Source organism: Miscanthus floridulus, chromosome 2, assembly GCF_019320115.1.
Source record: "Miscanthus floridulus cultivar M001 chromosome 2, ASM1932011v1, whole genome shotgun sequence".
Taxonomy (NCBI): domain Eukaryota; kingdom Viridiplantae; phylum Streptophyta; class Magnoliopsida; order Poales; family Poaceae; genus Miscanthus; species Miscanthus floridulus.
This window is the reverse complement of record NC_089581.1, coordinates 115,221,937-115,238,563: the sequence shown is the minus strand read 5'-3', so window position 1 is coordinate 115,238,563 and position 16,627 is coordinate 115,221,937. Positions and strand designations below refer to the sequence as shown.

Below are 16,627 nucleotides of genomic sequence, written 5' to 3'. Positions count from 1 at the left end.
AATTAATTTTTTTTTCGTCTACATTTAGTACTCCATGCATGTGTCCAAACATGCTCTTTTACTATAGGAGGCAAAAAAAAAATTGGAAACTAAGCAGGGCCTTGCTGCCCGCCGCGTTGGCGTTCGCCGCTGCCACGCCAAGCCCGGTTCAACTTCAGACTTGATGATGATTACCGAGGCTCTTGCAACGCCTTGTCACCGTGTGGAACGGAACCGAGGACCACGCCGACGATGACGGGACCAGCTCCATGCTTGCGCTGCCACCGACACAGCCGAACCCTTTTTCTTCTCTCTCCCGTTCCCGTGGTATGGCCGAAGCGTTAGCATGCTTGGTTTGCTTGCCCCTGTTTCGCTCAGTTACGGAGTGTCGGGTACCATGAAAAGGGGTCCCCTACGCAAGAACCAAAAAATCGCTTAGACCTTGTAAATATCGAAGCGGGCTCGCCCCAGAACGAAAACACAAGGCCTCGGATGAGGTACCGATTCTCCGCCTCGCCCGAGGCCCCACACCGCAAGGCCTCTGACGAGGTACCGGTTCTCCGACTCGTTCGAGGCCCCGCGCGTAAGGCCTCGGACGAGGTACCGATTCTCCGCCTCGCCCGAGACCCCGCACCGTAAGGCCTCGGACGAGGTACCGATTCTCCGTCTCGCCCGAGACCCCGCACCGTAAGGCCTCGGACGAGGTACCGATTCTCCGTCTCACCCGAGACCCCGCACCGTAAGGCCTCGGACAAGGTACCGAATCTCTGCCTCGCCCGAGACCCCGCACCGCAAGGCCTCGGACGAGGTGCCGATTCTCCGCCTCGCCCGAGACCCCGCACCGCAAGGCCTCGGACGAGGTGCCGATTCTCCGCCTCGCCCGAGACCCTGCACCGCAAGGCCTTGGACGAGGTACCGATTCTTTGACTCGCTCGAGGCCGGCTCGACATCAACCCCGTCGCCTCCACCTTGACCGACTTCTCGGACGAGGACATCACATCCAACCAACGCGTCCAACCACTCCCGCGACGTCAGCCAAACGACGGCTCGATACAATGGAGTGGGCGACGAGATGGGAGTCACATCGACGCCATGTCGTCCAGGACAAGACGGGGCAGGGGTTACCGGCCGCTGTGCTCGGCACTGTGCCCACGACTGACATCCGTGCCGCACTGTACTGCCTAACCCCTGCTCCAAGGACAACGCGGCGTGGAGAGTCATGTCCAGGTCCCTGTAGCCTTGGAATCGACGTACAAGACCAACTGCTCCCTCCGAGCCTCGGCTATCCACTTCCAGGCTCCTGTAGCCTCGGGACTCGCCCCCGCTGAGCCCCCCAATGGTTCAGCCTCGGCACCGACTGGGCCTCGGCTCTCTATATTGTCAGCACTCTAGGACCGGCACGTCGTCCGCAGTACGCGCCATACCCTGCATCACGCCGCAGGAGCTCCCACATCGCGTAGGATCAGGCGTGACCGGCGCGTTGCTCCAGTGCACCGAGAACAAGGCCGCTCCACCAACCATGCCGCCACAGTGACAAGCTGCAGGGCTCGGACACGCCGTCTCCGCTCACAAAACGCCACGTAGCAAATGCATGTACCGCCCCTGTGCCTTTGACTATAAAAGGGAGTGCCCGGGACCGCTTCTAGGGGGGTCAGACACAGACAGACAGACAACACGCATGCAAGCAACGCACAACGCTCTGTAACACATACTCTCCCTCACTGCAAGAGATCAACATCTCAAGCAACCCACGCCACTCTACGCAGAGACCTGGGACAAGCTCCCTCTCTCGCCCAGCTTGTAAACCCCCACTACAAGCACCTCGGTGCAAGGAATACAAGATCGCTCTCTCAGACTGGACGTAGGGCACCTATTACCTGAACCAGTATAAACCTTGTGTCTCTTTGCATCAGCATCCGAAATTAGGGGTACACAGTACACTTTCACTAGTCGGTTGAGGACCCGCCGGACCAAAACACCGTCACGGAGTTACCCTTTTCTTCGAATGGCGAGAACATTGCCGGTATAAGGTACAGGATCCGTTCGCTGGTCGGAAACTTGGCTGAAACTGGCTGAAAAACACCATTCTAGCTGAATTGTTGTAGAGAAAAATACTGTTCTGGTTGAAAAAACAAGCCCAACAAAGTAAACCGAATGGGGCCATACCTCCGCCGCAACCCCCGCGGGCTTTGGGCGGAAATGACGGGCAGGGCATCCTATGTGCAGAAAATTGCAGTCTCACAACGACAGTCGACAGAAGAAGGTGCTGTCTGGCTACCACATTCACCAAATCCATTGTTTACGAACTCGTTGATTTTGCTTTTTTCTTTTTTGCGCGTGTGTGTGTGGTGGGGGTGGGGTGTGTGGTGGGGGGTGGGGACTCGTTTGATTTTGCCTTTTGCCTATATGCATCTTTGTATTGGGCCATATTATATGCTGGGCTGCATCGTAACCGACAGCGCGGCCTGCGTGACACCGCGGATCAGGAAGCCTGCTACTGTATTTGGGCCCAAGCCACCCGCAAAATCCAGCGGATTCAAAAACTCACGGGCTCCGTGGCAACTGAGCAGTTACCTTTCCCACACACCTCCACGCGGGCCCCACCACATCCCATATCCCCCAATTCCCCCTTCCCCTCCAACGGCCAACGGCTGCTCCCCTCAAGTCACACCAATCCCCCCCACTCTCCCTCCTTCCGTGCTCCGTCTCTCCCCACCCCTCGGCAACTCCAATCCCAAACGGCCAAACCCTAGCTGCTCTGGTGGCATCGGCCGGCGCGCGGCGATGCCTTCCACCGCCTTCGCCTTTGCCTCCGTCGCCGCGTCGCCGTCTCCGTGGTCGCCACGTCCGCCTCCTCGTCGCGCCCACGTCCGCCTGCCCCCGCCGAGAAGCGGAAGCAGCGCGGGCGGGGGCGGGGGCGGAGGCGGGGGCGACGAGCCCTCCACCGCCACCGCCACCCCGTGGGCGAGCCCCGACTGGATCACGTCTCTCTCGCGCGCCGTCGGCCGGAGCCGGAGCGGCGGCGACGACTCGGGGATCCCCGTCGCGTCCGCCAAGCTCGACGACGTGCGGGACCTCCTCGGCGGCGCGCTCTTCCTGCCGCTCTTCAAGTGGTTCCGCGAGGAAGGGCCCGTGTACCGCCTCGCCGCGGGGCCACAGGACTTCGTCATCGTTAGCGACCCCGCCGTCGCCAGGCACGTGCTGCGCGGCTACGGCTCGCGCTACGCGAAGGGGCTAGTCGCTGAAGTCTCCGAGTTCCTCTTCGGCTCCGGCTTCGCCATCGCGGAGGGCGACCTATGGACGGTGCGTTCTCTGTCTCTCTCGCCACTATTGTCATTGTTTAGCGAATGGAATGGCCTATCACAGTCGTAAGGCTCTGTAACGGGCTAGAACAATTGTATGTCAGTACACCGGTTCATAGCTTGGTTTGACCAGCTAAACGGCACCCAAACCAAACCAGACCAGCAGAAGCGAGGTTACTTGGTTTAACTTGTCTGCAGGTTGAACCATGGATTTATAAACGGTTTAGGTTGAAGACGGGTCGTTTCAATTTGTGCCAGTGGGAGTGGATGCGGAGAGCTAGTCAGTTCCTCATGATGTTCAATAATGTAAAGGGCTGGCTGACATATATTTGATAAATGGTGGTAGTAGTGCAAGAAATTAGTAGGGTTGTATCTCTTCTCTTGCTGCAGCTATATCTTGCATATTTGCGGCACCAATGTAGTTTGGAGCTAAATTTAATTGGACTGTAAGTTAATCCTTAATCTCACTCCAAAGCTGGTATGTTTTTTTAGGTGAGACGCAGAGCTGTTGTGCCTTCCCTGCACAAAAGATTTCTGTCTATTATCGTGGAAAAGGTATTTTGTAAATGTGCTGAGAGATTAATAGAGAAACTTGAGCCATCTGCTTTGAGTGGGCAACCTGTCAATATGGAAGCGAGGTTTTCTCAGTTGACATTGGATGTGATTGGTTTGTCACTGTTCAACTACAATTTTGATTCCCTCACAACAGATAGTCCTGTCATTGATGCTGTTTATACTGCACTCAAAGAAGCAGAGCTTCGTTCTACAGATCTTTTGCCATACTGGAAGGTTGGATCCTCTTTCACTCCATTCTTCTAACTTTTAATCTCACCTATGTTTCCTAGTTCACTGGCCGAAAGGAAAAATCACCTGACCAATGTTTGATATGATCCTTGTTTATTTGTCACAGATTGATTTCTTGTGCAAGATAATTCCAAGACAGATAAAAGCAGAGAATGCAGTTAGGATTATAAGAAACACTGTTGAAGAGCTGATTATGAAGTGTAAAGAAATAGTGGAAGCTGAAAATGAACAGATTGAGGGTGAGGAATATGTAAATGAGGGGGATCCTAGCATTCTACGCTTCCTACTTGCTAGCCGAGATGAGGTGATTAACGTATTCCATTTTTTTTACAATATTTTGCTTCTTTTACCTTTAATTTCCACAATTTCTACTTATATGAAGCTACTTGCTCATCATCAAAATAATTTGACATCTACTGCTGTTGATGCTCCATAACATTTGCCTGATGATGGCTTTGATTATTGATTTATCCTTCTGCTGGTCCATGAAAATTTAAAACCATGGATTTGTTTGCCCAGGTCATAAATGTTGCTTTATTAGCTCTGTTGCCTTGCCCGGAGGGACAATTATTGGTTGGGCTTGCAGTTTGTAACCTGGTGTCATTCAGCTTAAAATATCTTCAGGAAAAAGGATATGTTTAGCATAGAACATATTACTGCATACATCTAAATGAAAAACAGTGCAGCTTTAGTGTATCACCTTTCCCCCCCTCTGAATGTGCATTTAAAGTCTATATCTTCTGTTTCTTTCTATAAGTTTAGATGATGAGGTTTTACCTACTAAAAGGGGCACATTATGCTTGTGTGTAAAGGTGATTGCTAGGAGTATTTGGTCCTTTCTTTTCCATTGATTTATGAAAATCTGTGACAAAAGACTGAAAAATTCTATAAAAAATCATATCTCTGTTCTTGTTTTTTTTTTCCTCTAGCACGCAAAAGATTTGCATATCATTTCACTACTAAGAGAGAACATTCTGTTCCTTGTGAGTCATGCTCTATGCCAAGTTTTGCTGAAGTTCGACAACGCAAGATCTTTTTGTGCTTCTGTTGCTAAACTTCTCATGCTCGGTTTGCGTGCAGTTTCATATAGGGCTCCATTTCACCATTTTACACGACATGCATTTTGTTTATTGCAAGTTTGACTGCTTTAGTTGACATGCCTTTTGGTTCTCCAGGTAAGCAGTGTACAATTACGTGATGATCTCTTGTCAATGTTAGTTGCTGGTCATGAAACAACAGGCTCTGTACTGACATGGACAATCTATCTTCTCAGTAAGGTACTCCTGTAGTGCTATATTGCTTGCAGTAACCATCTATCAACCAAAGTGACAAATAATGCATTACTTAAAATGTCACTTTAATATGTTGACTGCTCAGTGTTACACTACTGAAGGATCCGGCTGCACTGAGGAGAGCTCAAGGTGAAGTAGATCGTGTTCTACAAGGTAGACTCCCCAAATATGAGGATGTAAAGGAGCTGAAGTACTTGATGCGCTGTATAAATGAGTCTATGCGGCTGTATCCACACCCTCCTGTACATTTCTTGTGCTAGTGACAAGCAACTTTGTAATTGGTTTTGGTGACTCATGGACTAATTACTGATAGGTGCTGTTACGGCGTGCAATAGTTGATGATGTTCTTCCTGGAAACTATAAGGTTAAGGCTGGTCAAGATATTATGATATCTGTGTACAATATACACAGGCCCCCAGAGGTACTTCTCCATCTGAATATGAATCACACACAATTGGCAGTATTTGAGCTCTTTAAAGTAAATGCTTTGCATCGTGGAATATTGAATATACATGTCTGATTTTGTGAATTATACGGAGGATCTTATTCCAAGTTGCTGTAGGCTTACTAAGAAAATTACAAATTATCGTTTATTAGTCTATCTGTCAGGTCTTGATGCAACCTGCATTGTTCTATCAATTTCCATGATATAATGATAAGATGGTTTCATGAACATTATTTTTATTGCATTGAGTATACTAGTTTGCTGTCATATAGGCCCTAAAAGCCTGAACTTAGAAGTATAATTATATCACGTAGTTATCATTCTTTGCTACCATTTGAAGCATGCTTTGCTATGCCTTATGCTTTTGTTATGGCTGGAGCTGTGCTCATATGGTGTTTTCATTCATTAGTAGCAATGCCTAAGCAAGCACTTAGCAGATTTTTGCATTCTACAATTAATTGTTTGTTCCTTCTACAAAGGTCTGGGATAGAGCAGATGAGTTCATTCCAGTGAGGTTTGATTTAGAGGGACCTGTTCCAAATGAGTCTAACACAGATTTCAGGTCAGAATACAACTTTGCGATATATCGTTTCTATCCTGTCACTTCATATTTCCATTAAGCATCTGTTTAGTTTTTGTTAACTGGCAAATGTGACTGAGCTGCGCCATGCTCCTGCTACATCTTTTTCCCAGGTTTATCCCATTCAGTGGAGGTCCTCGGAAATGTGTTGGAGATCAATTTGCTCTCCTAGAAGCGATAGTGGCACTTGCAGTTGTGTTGCAGAAGATGGATATTCAGCTTGTGCCAGATCAAAAGATTAACATGACTACTGGAGCTACAATTCATACAACCAATGTAAGGAAACATGCTATGCATATTTTCTACAATACTCTTGTTTTTTCATAATCTAGTTGATATCAATTGGAGTTCAATAAAGAATTGTAGCAAAAGCTGTACTACTTAAGGGCACATTAGGAGGAAAGTGAAAAGGAAGGGGCCAAAGTTCCTGATGTTTTCTCTATGAAAATTGATTCAGTTTTGAAAGCTTGAAAGTGTAGCCAAGTTATACTCTTGAGTTTCAATCATTTTTTCCCCAAGAAAGTGGAAAGAGCCAAACTCTTTCTAATATTAAAGCGCAATCAGTTTCTTTGTCCATCGACCGTCCGCTTTTTTTTTTCTTCCATTCCACCTGCTCACCCTGTTGTCTGTCTGTGTTTTTTTTTCTGTTCCGCCTGCCCCCATCGCCCAGTATGCTTTTTTTTGTTTTTTTTTTCTGTTTTGAGTACCTCTCTTTCCGATTTCTTAAGTTTTTCCATAAATATAAAAAACAAAGAATAAATGCACTATCATAGGCCTTTGAACGCTTCACCCTTCCCTATGAAACAAAGGTTCCCACTACCATGTCATCTTGCCCCATTGTTCATCCACATTTTTTTAATGTTCCCCTCAACCTTCTCACCCATCTGCCTTTTTTGGTTTCTTTTTTGTTCCAAGTGCCTCCCATGCCAATTTCTTATATTTTTTTCCACAAATGTCAAAAACAGAGAATAAATGCAACATCATGGGCCTTTGAACCCTTGACCATTCTCTAATTACTAAGAAACAAGATTCTCAACAAGTTGCTGATGCGGTTTTGATTTGATTAGGACAAAACTTATCTTATCAGAACCTGGTTAGCCGATGGTCCAACTAATGAAACCGTGAACTGAAATCTTGAGTAGTATGTTGTCCAGTCTAAATAAATGTGCCTTCAAGCCGTATGCATATACTAGTGCAATCCCTGACACGTCACATGGAAAATCAAGAGGTCTCCCATTGTAATCACTAGCAGACAGATGACACGTCGACAACTAACTCCTTGCTGACTTTAATTAGAAATTAAAATTAAAGATTTTTATAGGTCCTCAAAGGAAGTCGCGGAACTAGATACTTAACTGTACTATAATGCATGGGTAGTATGAAAATTAAAGTTATGAGGATATTAGGAGTAAATATTTATATGTTTTGCAACGGGAGAAAAAAAATCCATCATGGTTTATTGATACATGTTTAATAAGACATTGTGGATGCCATAGTCATCATCAAATAGATTAGCTTTAATTGTTTTAGAAAAGATAAAACATAAATATACATGTAGCATTCCTGTCTCGTTTCCCAATGTTGGATAGCTTTTTTTTATTTAAATTATGTAACACTTGGACATGTTTGATAAAAAAGCCCCTCGTTTCATTTCGGGTCTTATTTGCTCAAATAGATATGCCATAGTCATCATCAAATATGCCATAGTCATCATCAAATATGCCATAGTCTTATTTACAAATCCTGTCTCGTTTTAAATAATTTACATAATGCAATATCTGATATGCCATAGTACAGTTTGATAGGCTTACAAATCCTGTCTCGTTTTAAATAATTTACATAGGCTTACAAATTTGCTATGTGTCACATCATCAAATTGTGAATGCCATAGTCATCATCAAATATGCCATAGCCCAAACTTCTATTTCAAGTTTGATAGCATATCTGAATGGTTTCTTAAGATGAGCTTATTGCTGCAGGGACTATATATGAATGTAAGCCTGCGTAAAGTTCAGCAAGAAGCTGAGTTAGTACTGAGGTAAATTCTTAATGCTGATTTGCTCAATACTTTTTTTTACAAACCGATACAGGACTGCAGTTGGCTCCCCTAAAAAAAAAGGCTACAGAATCTTATATTTTCCCTCTAGTTCTGTGACAAAGATATTTTTAGCATGAATTTCATTGCTAATTTTGCAATCAGGTTTTGAAAGGGCACAGGATGTGTTCTCTTTATCTTATTACTTACTTGTACCCAGAACAGTAGAACACGGGAAGCTTATGTTGTTTTTCTTCTCCACTTAAGTTTCAGCAAAACTTTGACTGTTTTCTTTCTTTCAGCGAATCAAAATAGATGGAAACGACTTCAAACCAGAATAGAGAACACCTGCACTGGCTACAGAATTGTCAAGATGTGAAATATGCTTCTCCAGTTTATCGTTGAAAGCTCTACAGTACCATACTAGATGTCACTGCGTCGGCGTACAGAGTTTACAGATTCGCTTCCCTTGAAACTTGAAACAAAGGAACATTTGCTTACTGATTCGTTCGGCTATTCGTGAGCGTAAAACTTAGGTCCTGGTGGTAATCCAAGGCCGAACAGATTCGTATTCATATATATATATATTCGTTAGCGGCACAATATGGTATTGGGGGGAAAATGTACGTAGTCTGGTTTTTCTCGGTATAATCAGTCCTGACTTAGTGAAACCAGTTGTCCAGTTGCGTAACCAACTATCCAGAATCCACCGGATTTTAGTTGACGTGGTCCGGTCCCACATGTTAGTGGGTCTCGGTCCTCCGAATTATTTCTCTCGTTCTACTCCATAACGAGCCATAGAGACCGCTAGGATGGACAGGGACGGCGGGTGGAGGGATCACCTAGAGGCCGTCGGGTTCTTTGGTCGTAGACGAGGGCGGGGAGCTCTACGTAGTGATGGACGAGGTGCCCGGGGACGCGAGACAAAATAAGATTAACCAAAGGAGCTGTGTCAGCTTGTCAATGCGCAGCGCACGAAACCGGCCAACGGAAGTTATCAAGCCCGAGGCCGAGGTCGTGCAGTCTTGCTGTACGTGCGGCCGTGTAACGTCACCTGTCCATTCGTGAGCTGGCAATGTCATGGATAGAAGGTGACATTTCCTTGGCGTGGGCCCCGGGGCCGGGACGCGCCGCTGTCTGGACTGCGTTGCCTGGCCCCGCCGTGAGAGCGACTGAATTCCAAGGTTACGTTCGCTGGAGGATAACTACGGGCTACGGCGGTGGCCACTTTGGCGTGGCACACTGCAAAACTTTCGTCGGTGCATGAATATTTATAGTTTTATCATACGTTGTGATTGGAGGTGGTCTATCACTCAATGACATAGGATTTATATTTATTCAGGCAACGTGCCCCACGTCCAGTTTGGACCGGTTAGTGACGTTATTCCTAAGCCCAGGTGCTCGAAGTTTGCAGTTGGGTTATAAACGAGAAGGAAGAAGAAGGGGTGTACAAGAGGTCCGGTCGGCTCCGGTCGGAAGGGCCGAGAGCGACGGGAGCTGCGCTATGAGTAAGTGTTCAAGCATGTGCTTGGAGTCCGAACCCAACGGTTCTGTGGTTGTGAGCTAGTGAGTGCTTGTTATCTTCAAGAAGGGCTCTCCTTTGTTGGAGGGGGCGCGTCCCCTTTTATAGATAAAGAGGATGGCCTTACAAGTGAGAGGGTGAGGGCTCATATGCTACTGAGCCTTGTTGCCCACGCCGATGGGTACAAGATAATGGTAGACGCCTACAACACTACAAATACTGTTTGATGCACTGTATAATGTCAGATGCATGCGGGAGGTCATGCTGTCTTTTTCAGAGATGGTAGATGTCGGTACCTGCAAATACTGTTTGATGCCTAGAGACATGTGAGGAGTCTCACTATGTTCACCCGATACGGTAAATCCCGACGCCCATAACGCTATCGATGCCTAGAGGCACGTGGGGGGCCTTACCGTATGAGAGTTTTAGTGGTGCCTACAATACTGTAGAGGGAGATGTCAGGGTAGCTGTAGAGTACTGTTTTCGTGCAGGGTATGGTCCCTAGTACGGTGGTTTTGACTTGTGAGCCTTGCCTTGCTTTTCTTCGCACGTCTTTTGGTTCCTACCGAGCAGGCGTCCCCGGTCGGATGGCTCCAGTCGGCTCTGAGTGCACCGGTCGGAGAAGAGCGGTGAGCAGGGTTCATACGAATCCCGGGTTAGAGACGCGGGGTCGAAGTCAGAAGTAGTGTTCTGGGCCAGGCCTTCCGATCAGAGAGGCCATCCGGAGGTGGCTAGAATTGAAGCGAACGCTCCGGTCGGAGAGGTGGGCCGAAGTAGCCGACGAGCGAGCGCTGTTTCTCTTTGGCCAGACCTTTCGGTTGGTGACTAGGCCACCCTTCCGGCCTGTCGTTTTAGACTCTTGGACCAAGCCTTGGCGTGGAAGCCGGTCCCTGAGGGACCTCGGGTTTTATGAACCCGACAGGAGCACTCGAGCCCCCGGGTGATTCGGGTAGAATCGTCCGAGGGATTTTTTGTCTTGTCGGCGGGTGCATGCGAGCGCACCCGCGGGTGTAGCCCCTGAGCCATCGGGCGGTTCTGGTAGAACCGTCTAGGGGGTTTCTTGTGTTGTTAGTGGGGGAGTTTTTTCGTTTGAGACAGAGTTTTGTCGACCAAGGCGTCGTTGTGCAGCCGAGGCGTTTTTTAGTCGTTTTGAGAGATTGGGTGAGAGAGAGAGCTTGTGGATCCTAGCGTTGGTGCGCGCCGTGGATCGAGCGAGGGAGTCAGTCAAGGGCTTTGGACGAGACAGAGATCACTGATCATGGCGTCAATGCGCGCCGTGGGATCAGGTGAGGCAATTAGATTTGGATGAGACAGAGCTCACTGATCCTGGCGTCGATGCGCGCCATGGGATTGGCTGATGCAATTAGATTTGGAGGGGATAGAGCTCACTGATCCTGGCGTCGATGCACGCTGTGGGATTGGGTGAGGCAGTTAGTTTTGGATGAGATAGAGCTCACTGATCCTAGCATCGATGTGTGCCGTGGGATCGGGGAGTCGGTTAGTTTTGAATGAGACAGAGCTCACTGATCTTGGCGTCGATGCGCGCCGTGGGATCGGGTGAGTCAGAGTCATGGGGCGAGATCGGGGTCGTAGACCCAGGTGTTTGGAGCATAGTCAGAAGCGTAGCCGGATGGGGCGAGATCAGGGTCGTAGACCCAGGTTTTTGGAGCGCAGTCAGAAGCGTAGCCGGATGGGGTGAGATCGGGGTCGCAGACCCAGGTTTTTAGAGTTGAAAGCTCTAGTTTGGTTTTGGTAAATTGATGAAACCCTAAGTGCTAACCTAGTTTATCAAGTGATCATGACATAGGTAGCACATTCCAAGTGGTGAAGCAAATGAAGATCATGACATGATGATGGTGATGCCATGGTAATGATCAAGTGCTTGGACTTAAAAAGAAGAAAGAGAAAAAACAAAAGGCTCAAGGCAAAGGTATAAATGGTAGGAGCTATTTTGTTTTGGTGATCAAGACACTTAGAGAGTGTGATCACATTTAGGTTTAATAGCCGTACTATTAAGAGGGGTGAAACTCGTATCGAAATACGGTTATCAAAGTGCCACTAGATACTCTAACTCATTGCATATGCATTTAGGATCTAATGGAGTGCTAACACCCTTGAAAATGTTTGTGAAAATATACTAACACATGTGCATAAGGTGATACACTTGGTGGTTGGCATATTTGAGCAAGGGATAGAAACTTCACCGATAGAGTGTCCACCTGTAGAGTGCGGATAGTCCGATGGTGCCACCGGTGCCCTAGACAGAAAAGACAGAGGTCACTGTAAGTGACCGGACACTGGTCTCGATTGGACCGGTGCCTCTGGTCACTGGCAGCAAAGGACGCGCAATGTCGATCTCTGACCGGACACTGAGTCACAACTAACTGGACGCTGGAAGCCTACGTCCGGTCCTGCCAACGTGGCAACACACAGTGTTGAAGGTGACTGGCCGGACGCTGGCTATGTCCGGTCGAGTCCGGTCATGAAAAGTCATCTCTGGATGCTTACTAAAAATGATCGGACGTTGGTGTTCAGAGTCCAGTCACTTTGAGCTGCTGTGTTCAGTCATCACATGACTGTTGAGATCGAGCGCTCAGCATTTGAAGAGAGGGGACACATGGCACGCATCGCGTGATCGGACGCTGAGGTCCAGCGTCTGGTCAATATGATCGGAGCATCCGATCACCCCGTGCTATGCCCAGTGAAGGGGTACAACAACTCTATTTCATGGGGGCTTCTATTTAAGCCCCATGGCTAGCTCAAGCTCACCCCCTTAGCCATTTGCATTGACATAGCAACCTTGTGAGCTTAGCCAAAGCCCTCCCACTCATCTTCATCATTGATTCATCATCTTTGTGAGATTGGGAGAGAATCCAAGTGCATTGCTTGAGTGTTTGCATCTAGAGGCACTCGGTGTTCGTGTTTCGCTGTGGGATTCACTTGTTACTCTTGGTGGTTGCCGCCACCTAGACGACTTGGAACAGCGAGGATCATCGAGCGGAGAGTGGTGATTGTCTTCGGCTCCAATCATGGTGATTGTGAGGGGTTCTTGGCCTTTCCCCGGTGGAGAGCTAAAAGGTACTCTAGTGGATTGCTCATGGCTTGTGTGATCCTCATCTTGTGTTGGTTGTGCAGCACCCTATTGAGGGTTTGGCATGTGATGCCAATTAGCACGTGAACCTCCAAGTGAGTGAATTGCCACAACAAAGACTAGCTTGTCGGCAAGCAAGTGAACCTTGGTAAAAAATCATTGTGTTCATCATTTGATTCTGAGGTGATTGGTCTTCATTGGTATTCATTCTTGTGATTGATTGGCTCCTTCCTCGATATGGCGGTATAAACAAATTGCTCACTCTCTTTACATTACCGCAAACTAGTTGTCAAGCTCTTTAGTGTAGCTGGTTGTGAGAGCTTGTTAGTTTGGTTAGTGTGGCTCTTTAGTTAGCCTTTGAGAGCACACTAACTTAGTGTAGTGTCATAGCTATTGTGTGGATAAAAACTATCTAAACTAGAATTGTGGTAGGTGGCTTGGATTTTTAGTAGGCTAGCGCAATACTTACTTCACCTTATTATTGTCTAACCGGTTTATTAAGTGTTGTTGTAGAATTTTTTTAATAGGCTATTCACCCCTCCTCTAGCTATTAGGACCTTCCAAGTGGTATCAGAGCCAAGGTCACCGTGATTTGAGGCTTAACAACCTTTGGTGTAAAAATTGCTCAAATCAACAACACAAAGAAGCCACCCCAATTTTATGGCTCCAACTATCCCTATTGGAAGGCTAAAATGACAACTTATATTAAGTCAATCAATAGGAAGGTTTGGAAGGTGGTAGAGATAAAGATTGAGATTAAAGATGAAGAGGCTTCCACCGCTGCCGAAGAAATACTACTCTAAAATAATGACATTGCTCTTAGTGCCATCCATGATGCTTTGGATAAAAGAACATTTGAGCAAATCAAGAACATTGAGAGAGCTCATGAGGCATGGAAGAAGTTGGAAGAATCATTTGAGGGCACTTAAGCCGTGAAGGGTGCAAAGGCATACATTCTCAAAGAAAAGTTTGCAAGCTTCAAGATGAAGGAGGACGAGAGTGTGCCGGAGATGTTCCATAGGCTTCAAGTGCTTGTCAATGATCTCAAAGCACTTGGAGAAGAGGTGAAGGACAAGGACTTCTCCCACAAGTTCTTGAGATGCTTACCTTCAAGATTTGGCACATTGGTCACTATTCTAGTGAGGAGTGGTTTGGACACCATGACACCAAACCAAGTATTAGGAGATATAATGACCGATGATACATATAGAAATGATGATGACAACAAGAAGAACAAGAAGAAGGACAAGAAGGAAAATAAAGAGAAGTAGGATAAGATGACCTTCAAGAAGAAGAAGGGTGGTTCATACATGGTCACTTGGGATAGTGACACTTCCTCAAATGATGATGATGATGATAGTGATGATGACAAGACCACCAAGAAGAAGGCACTTGCAAGCATTTCTATCAATGAGAAGCCTTCTCTCTTCGACACTCCATCATGCTTCATGGCTAAGACCACTAAGGTACAAACTTGTGATGATGGAAGTGATGATGAACATGATAATGAAAATGATAGTGATAGTGATGATGATGAACCTACTAAAGATGAATTATATGACATGCTAGAAGATGCTAAAGAACAATTTGACATTAAGAGAAGGGAATGCAAGAGCTTGAATAAGGAGGTAAAAACCCTTAAGCAAGCCCTTGATGAGCTCAAGGCAACTCATGAGAGGCTAGAGGAAGCCCATGAGAAGCTTGGCAAGGCTCACAAAAAGCTTGAAAATGCTCATTCCTCTTTGCTTGATGAGTAAAATAAAAAGAAGCATGTTGAAACTTGCAATGTAGGCTTAACCTATGATATAATTGATGAATCATTGTCTATGCCTATCATTGTTGCTCCCACTAACCCTTCTTGTAGTACTTCTACTTCCACCTCATCTAGTAGTGATGGTTTCACTTGTGATGCCTCACTAATGGTTGAGAATGAGAACCTCAAGAAGGAGGTCAATAAGCTCACTCACACCTTGGCTAAGGCCTATAGTGGTTAGGGCCACTTGCTTATGTGCTTGGGTAGCCAAAGAGCTTCTCTCAACAAAGAGGGATTGGGCTATACCCCTAAGAAAGGCAAGGCGGCCTTTGCTCCTCATAAGACTAGTTTTGTAAAGAACAATGATCGGTTTTGCACTAGTTGCAAGCAAGTTGGTCATAAAGAGCATGAGTGCAAGAACAAGAGCATGAGTGCAAGAACAAGAGCAAAAATGCTAATGTATCCTCAATTAAGATTAATTCTTTCTATGTGCTTACTAAGAGTACAAATGGTGTGAAGGCTAAGTTCATTGGTAAACCATGGATGGGCTCAAAGAAGAAAGCCATTTGGGTACCAAAGAGCTTAGTAACTAACCTTCAAGGACCCAAGCAAGTTTGGGTACCTAAAAAGAATTGATCTTCTTTTGTAGGTCAATTACAAAGTCAGAGGATGGCATTGGGTTCTTGATAGTGTGTGCACTCAACATATGACCGGTGATGCAAGAATGTTCAACTCAATCAATACCAATGGCAATGATGGTTATGATAGTATCACATTTGATGATAATGGCAAATGCAAGGTCAAAGGGCTTGGTAAGATTGCAATATCTAATGACATGAGCATATCCAATGTGTTACTAGTAGAGAGCTTGAACTTTCATTTGCTATCCATGGCTCAATTGTGTGATCTTGGATTCAAATGCATATTTGGGGTAGATGATGTAGAGATTATAAGTGTAGATGGCTCTAACTTGATCTTCAAAGGCTTTAGATATGAGAATCTATACTTGGTTGATTTCAATGCTAGTGAAGCTAGATTATCTACATGCTTGTTCACTAAGTCTAGCATGGGTTGGTTATGGCATAGAAGGCTTGGTCATGTTGGAATGAAACAATTGAATAGATTGGTTAAGCATGACTTGGTTAGAGGCTTGAAAGATATTGTGTTTGAGAAAGATAACCTTTGTAGCTCTTGTCAAGCCGGAAAACAAGTTGGAAATACCTATCCTAAGAAAAGCTTGATGAGCACTAGCAAAATATTTGAGTTATTGCACATGGATTTGTTTGGGCCAAGATAATACACTAACATTGGTGGTAACAAATATGGCTTTGCGATAGTAGATGATTACACTAGATACACATAGGTATTCTTTCTAGTAGACAAGAGTGATGTGTTTGCAACATTCAAATCATTGGTCAAGGGCATTCACAATGAGTTTGAAATAACCATCAAGAGGGTTAGAAGTGAAAATGGTAGTGAGTTCAAGAACACTAGAATTGATGAGTTGTGTGGTGAATTTGGAATTAGATATCAATTCTCAGTGAAATATACTCCACAATCAAATAGCCTAGTTAAGAGGAAGAATAGAACACTCATTGATATGGTAAGGTCTATGCTTAGTGAATACAATGTGAGTCAATCTTTTTGGGCCAAAGCTATCAACACGGCTTGCTATTGTAGCAACCGTCTCTATTATCACCCATTAAAAGAGAAGACGCCATATGAGCTCTTGAATGGTAGAAAGTTCAACATTGCATATTTTTGGGTCTTTGGTTGTAAATGCTATATCTTGAAGAAAGGCACTAGATTGGGCAAGTTTGACAA

The 16,627-nt window shown here is 45.9% G+C and overlaps 1 protein-coding gene across 1 annotated transcript; it reads left to right on the top strand.

The window, feature by feature from the left end:
• The first annotated feature begins 2,628 nt into the window (after positions 1–2,628).
• LOC136539411 (carotene epsilon-monooxygenase, chloroplastic-like) lies at positions 2,629–8,858 on the top strand. Its single transcript, XM_066531367.1, has 10 exons — positions 2,629–3,282; positions 3,774–4,070; positions 4,192–4,389; positions 5,261–5,362; positions 5,479–5,619; positions 5,691–5,798; positions 6,302–6,384; positions 6,516–6,678; positions 8,382–8,440; positions 8,740–8,858. Exons 1-10 carry the CDS (start codon positions 2,764–2,766, stop codon positions 8,750–8,752), a joined length of 1,683 nt encoding a protein of 560 aa, XP_066387464.1. The 5' UTR covers positions 2,629–2,763; the 3' UTR covers positions 8,753–8,858.
• Positions 8,859–16,627: the final 7,769 nt, after the last annotated feature.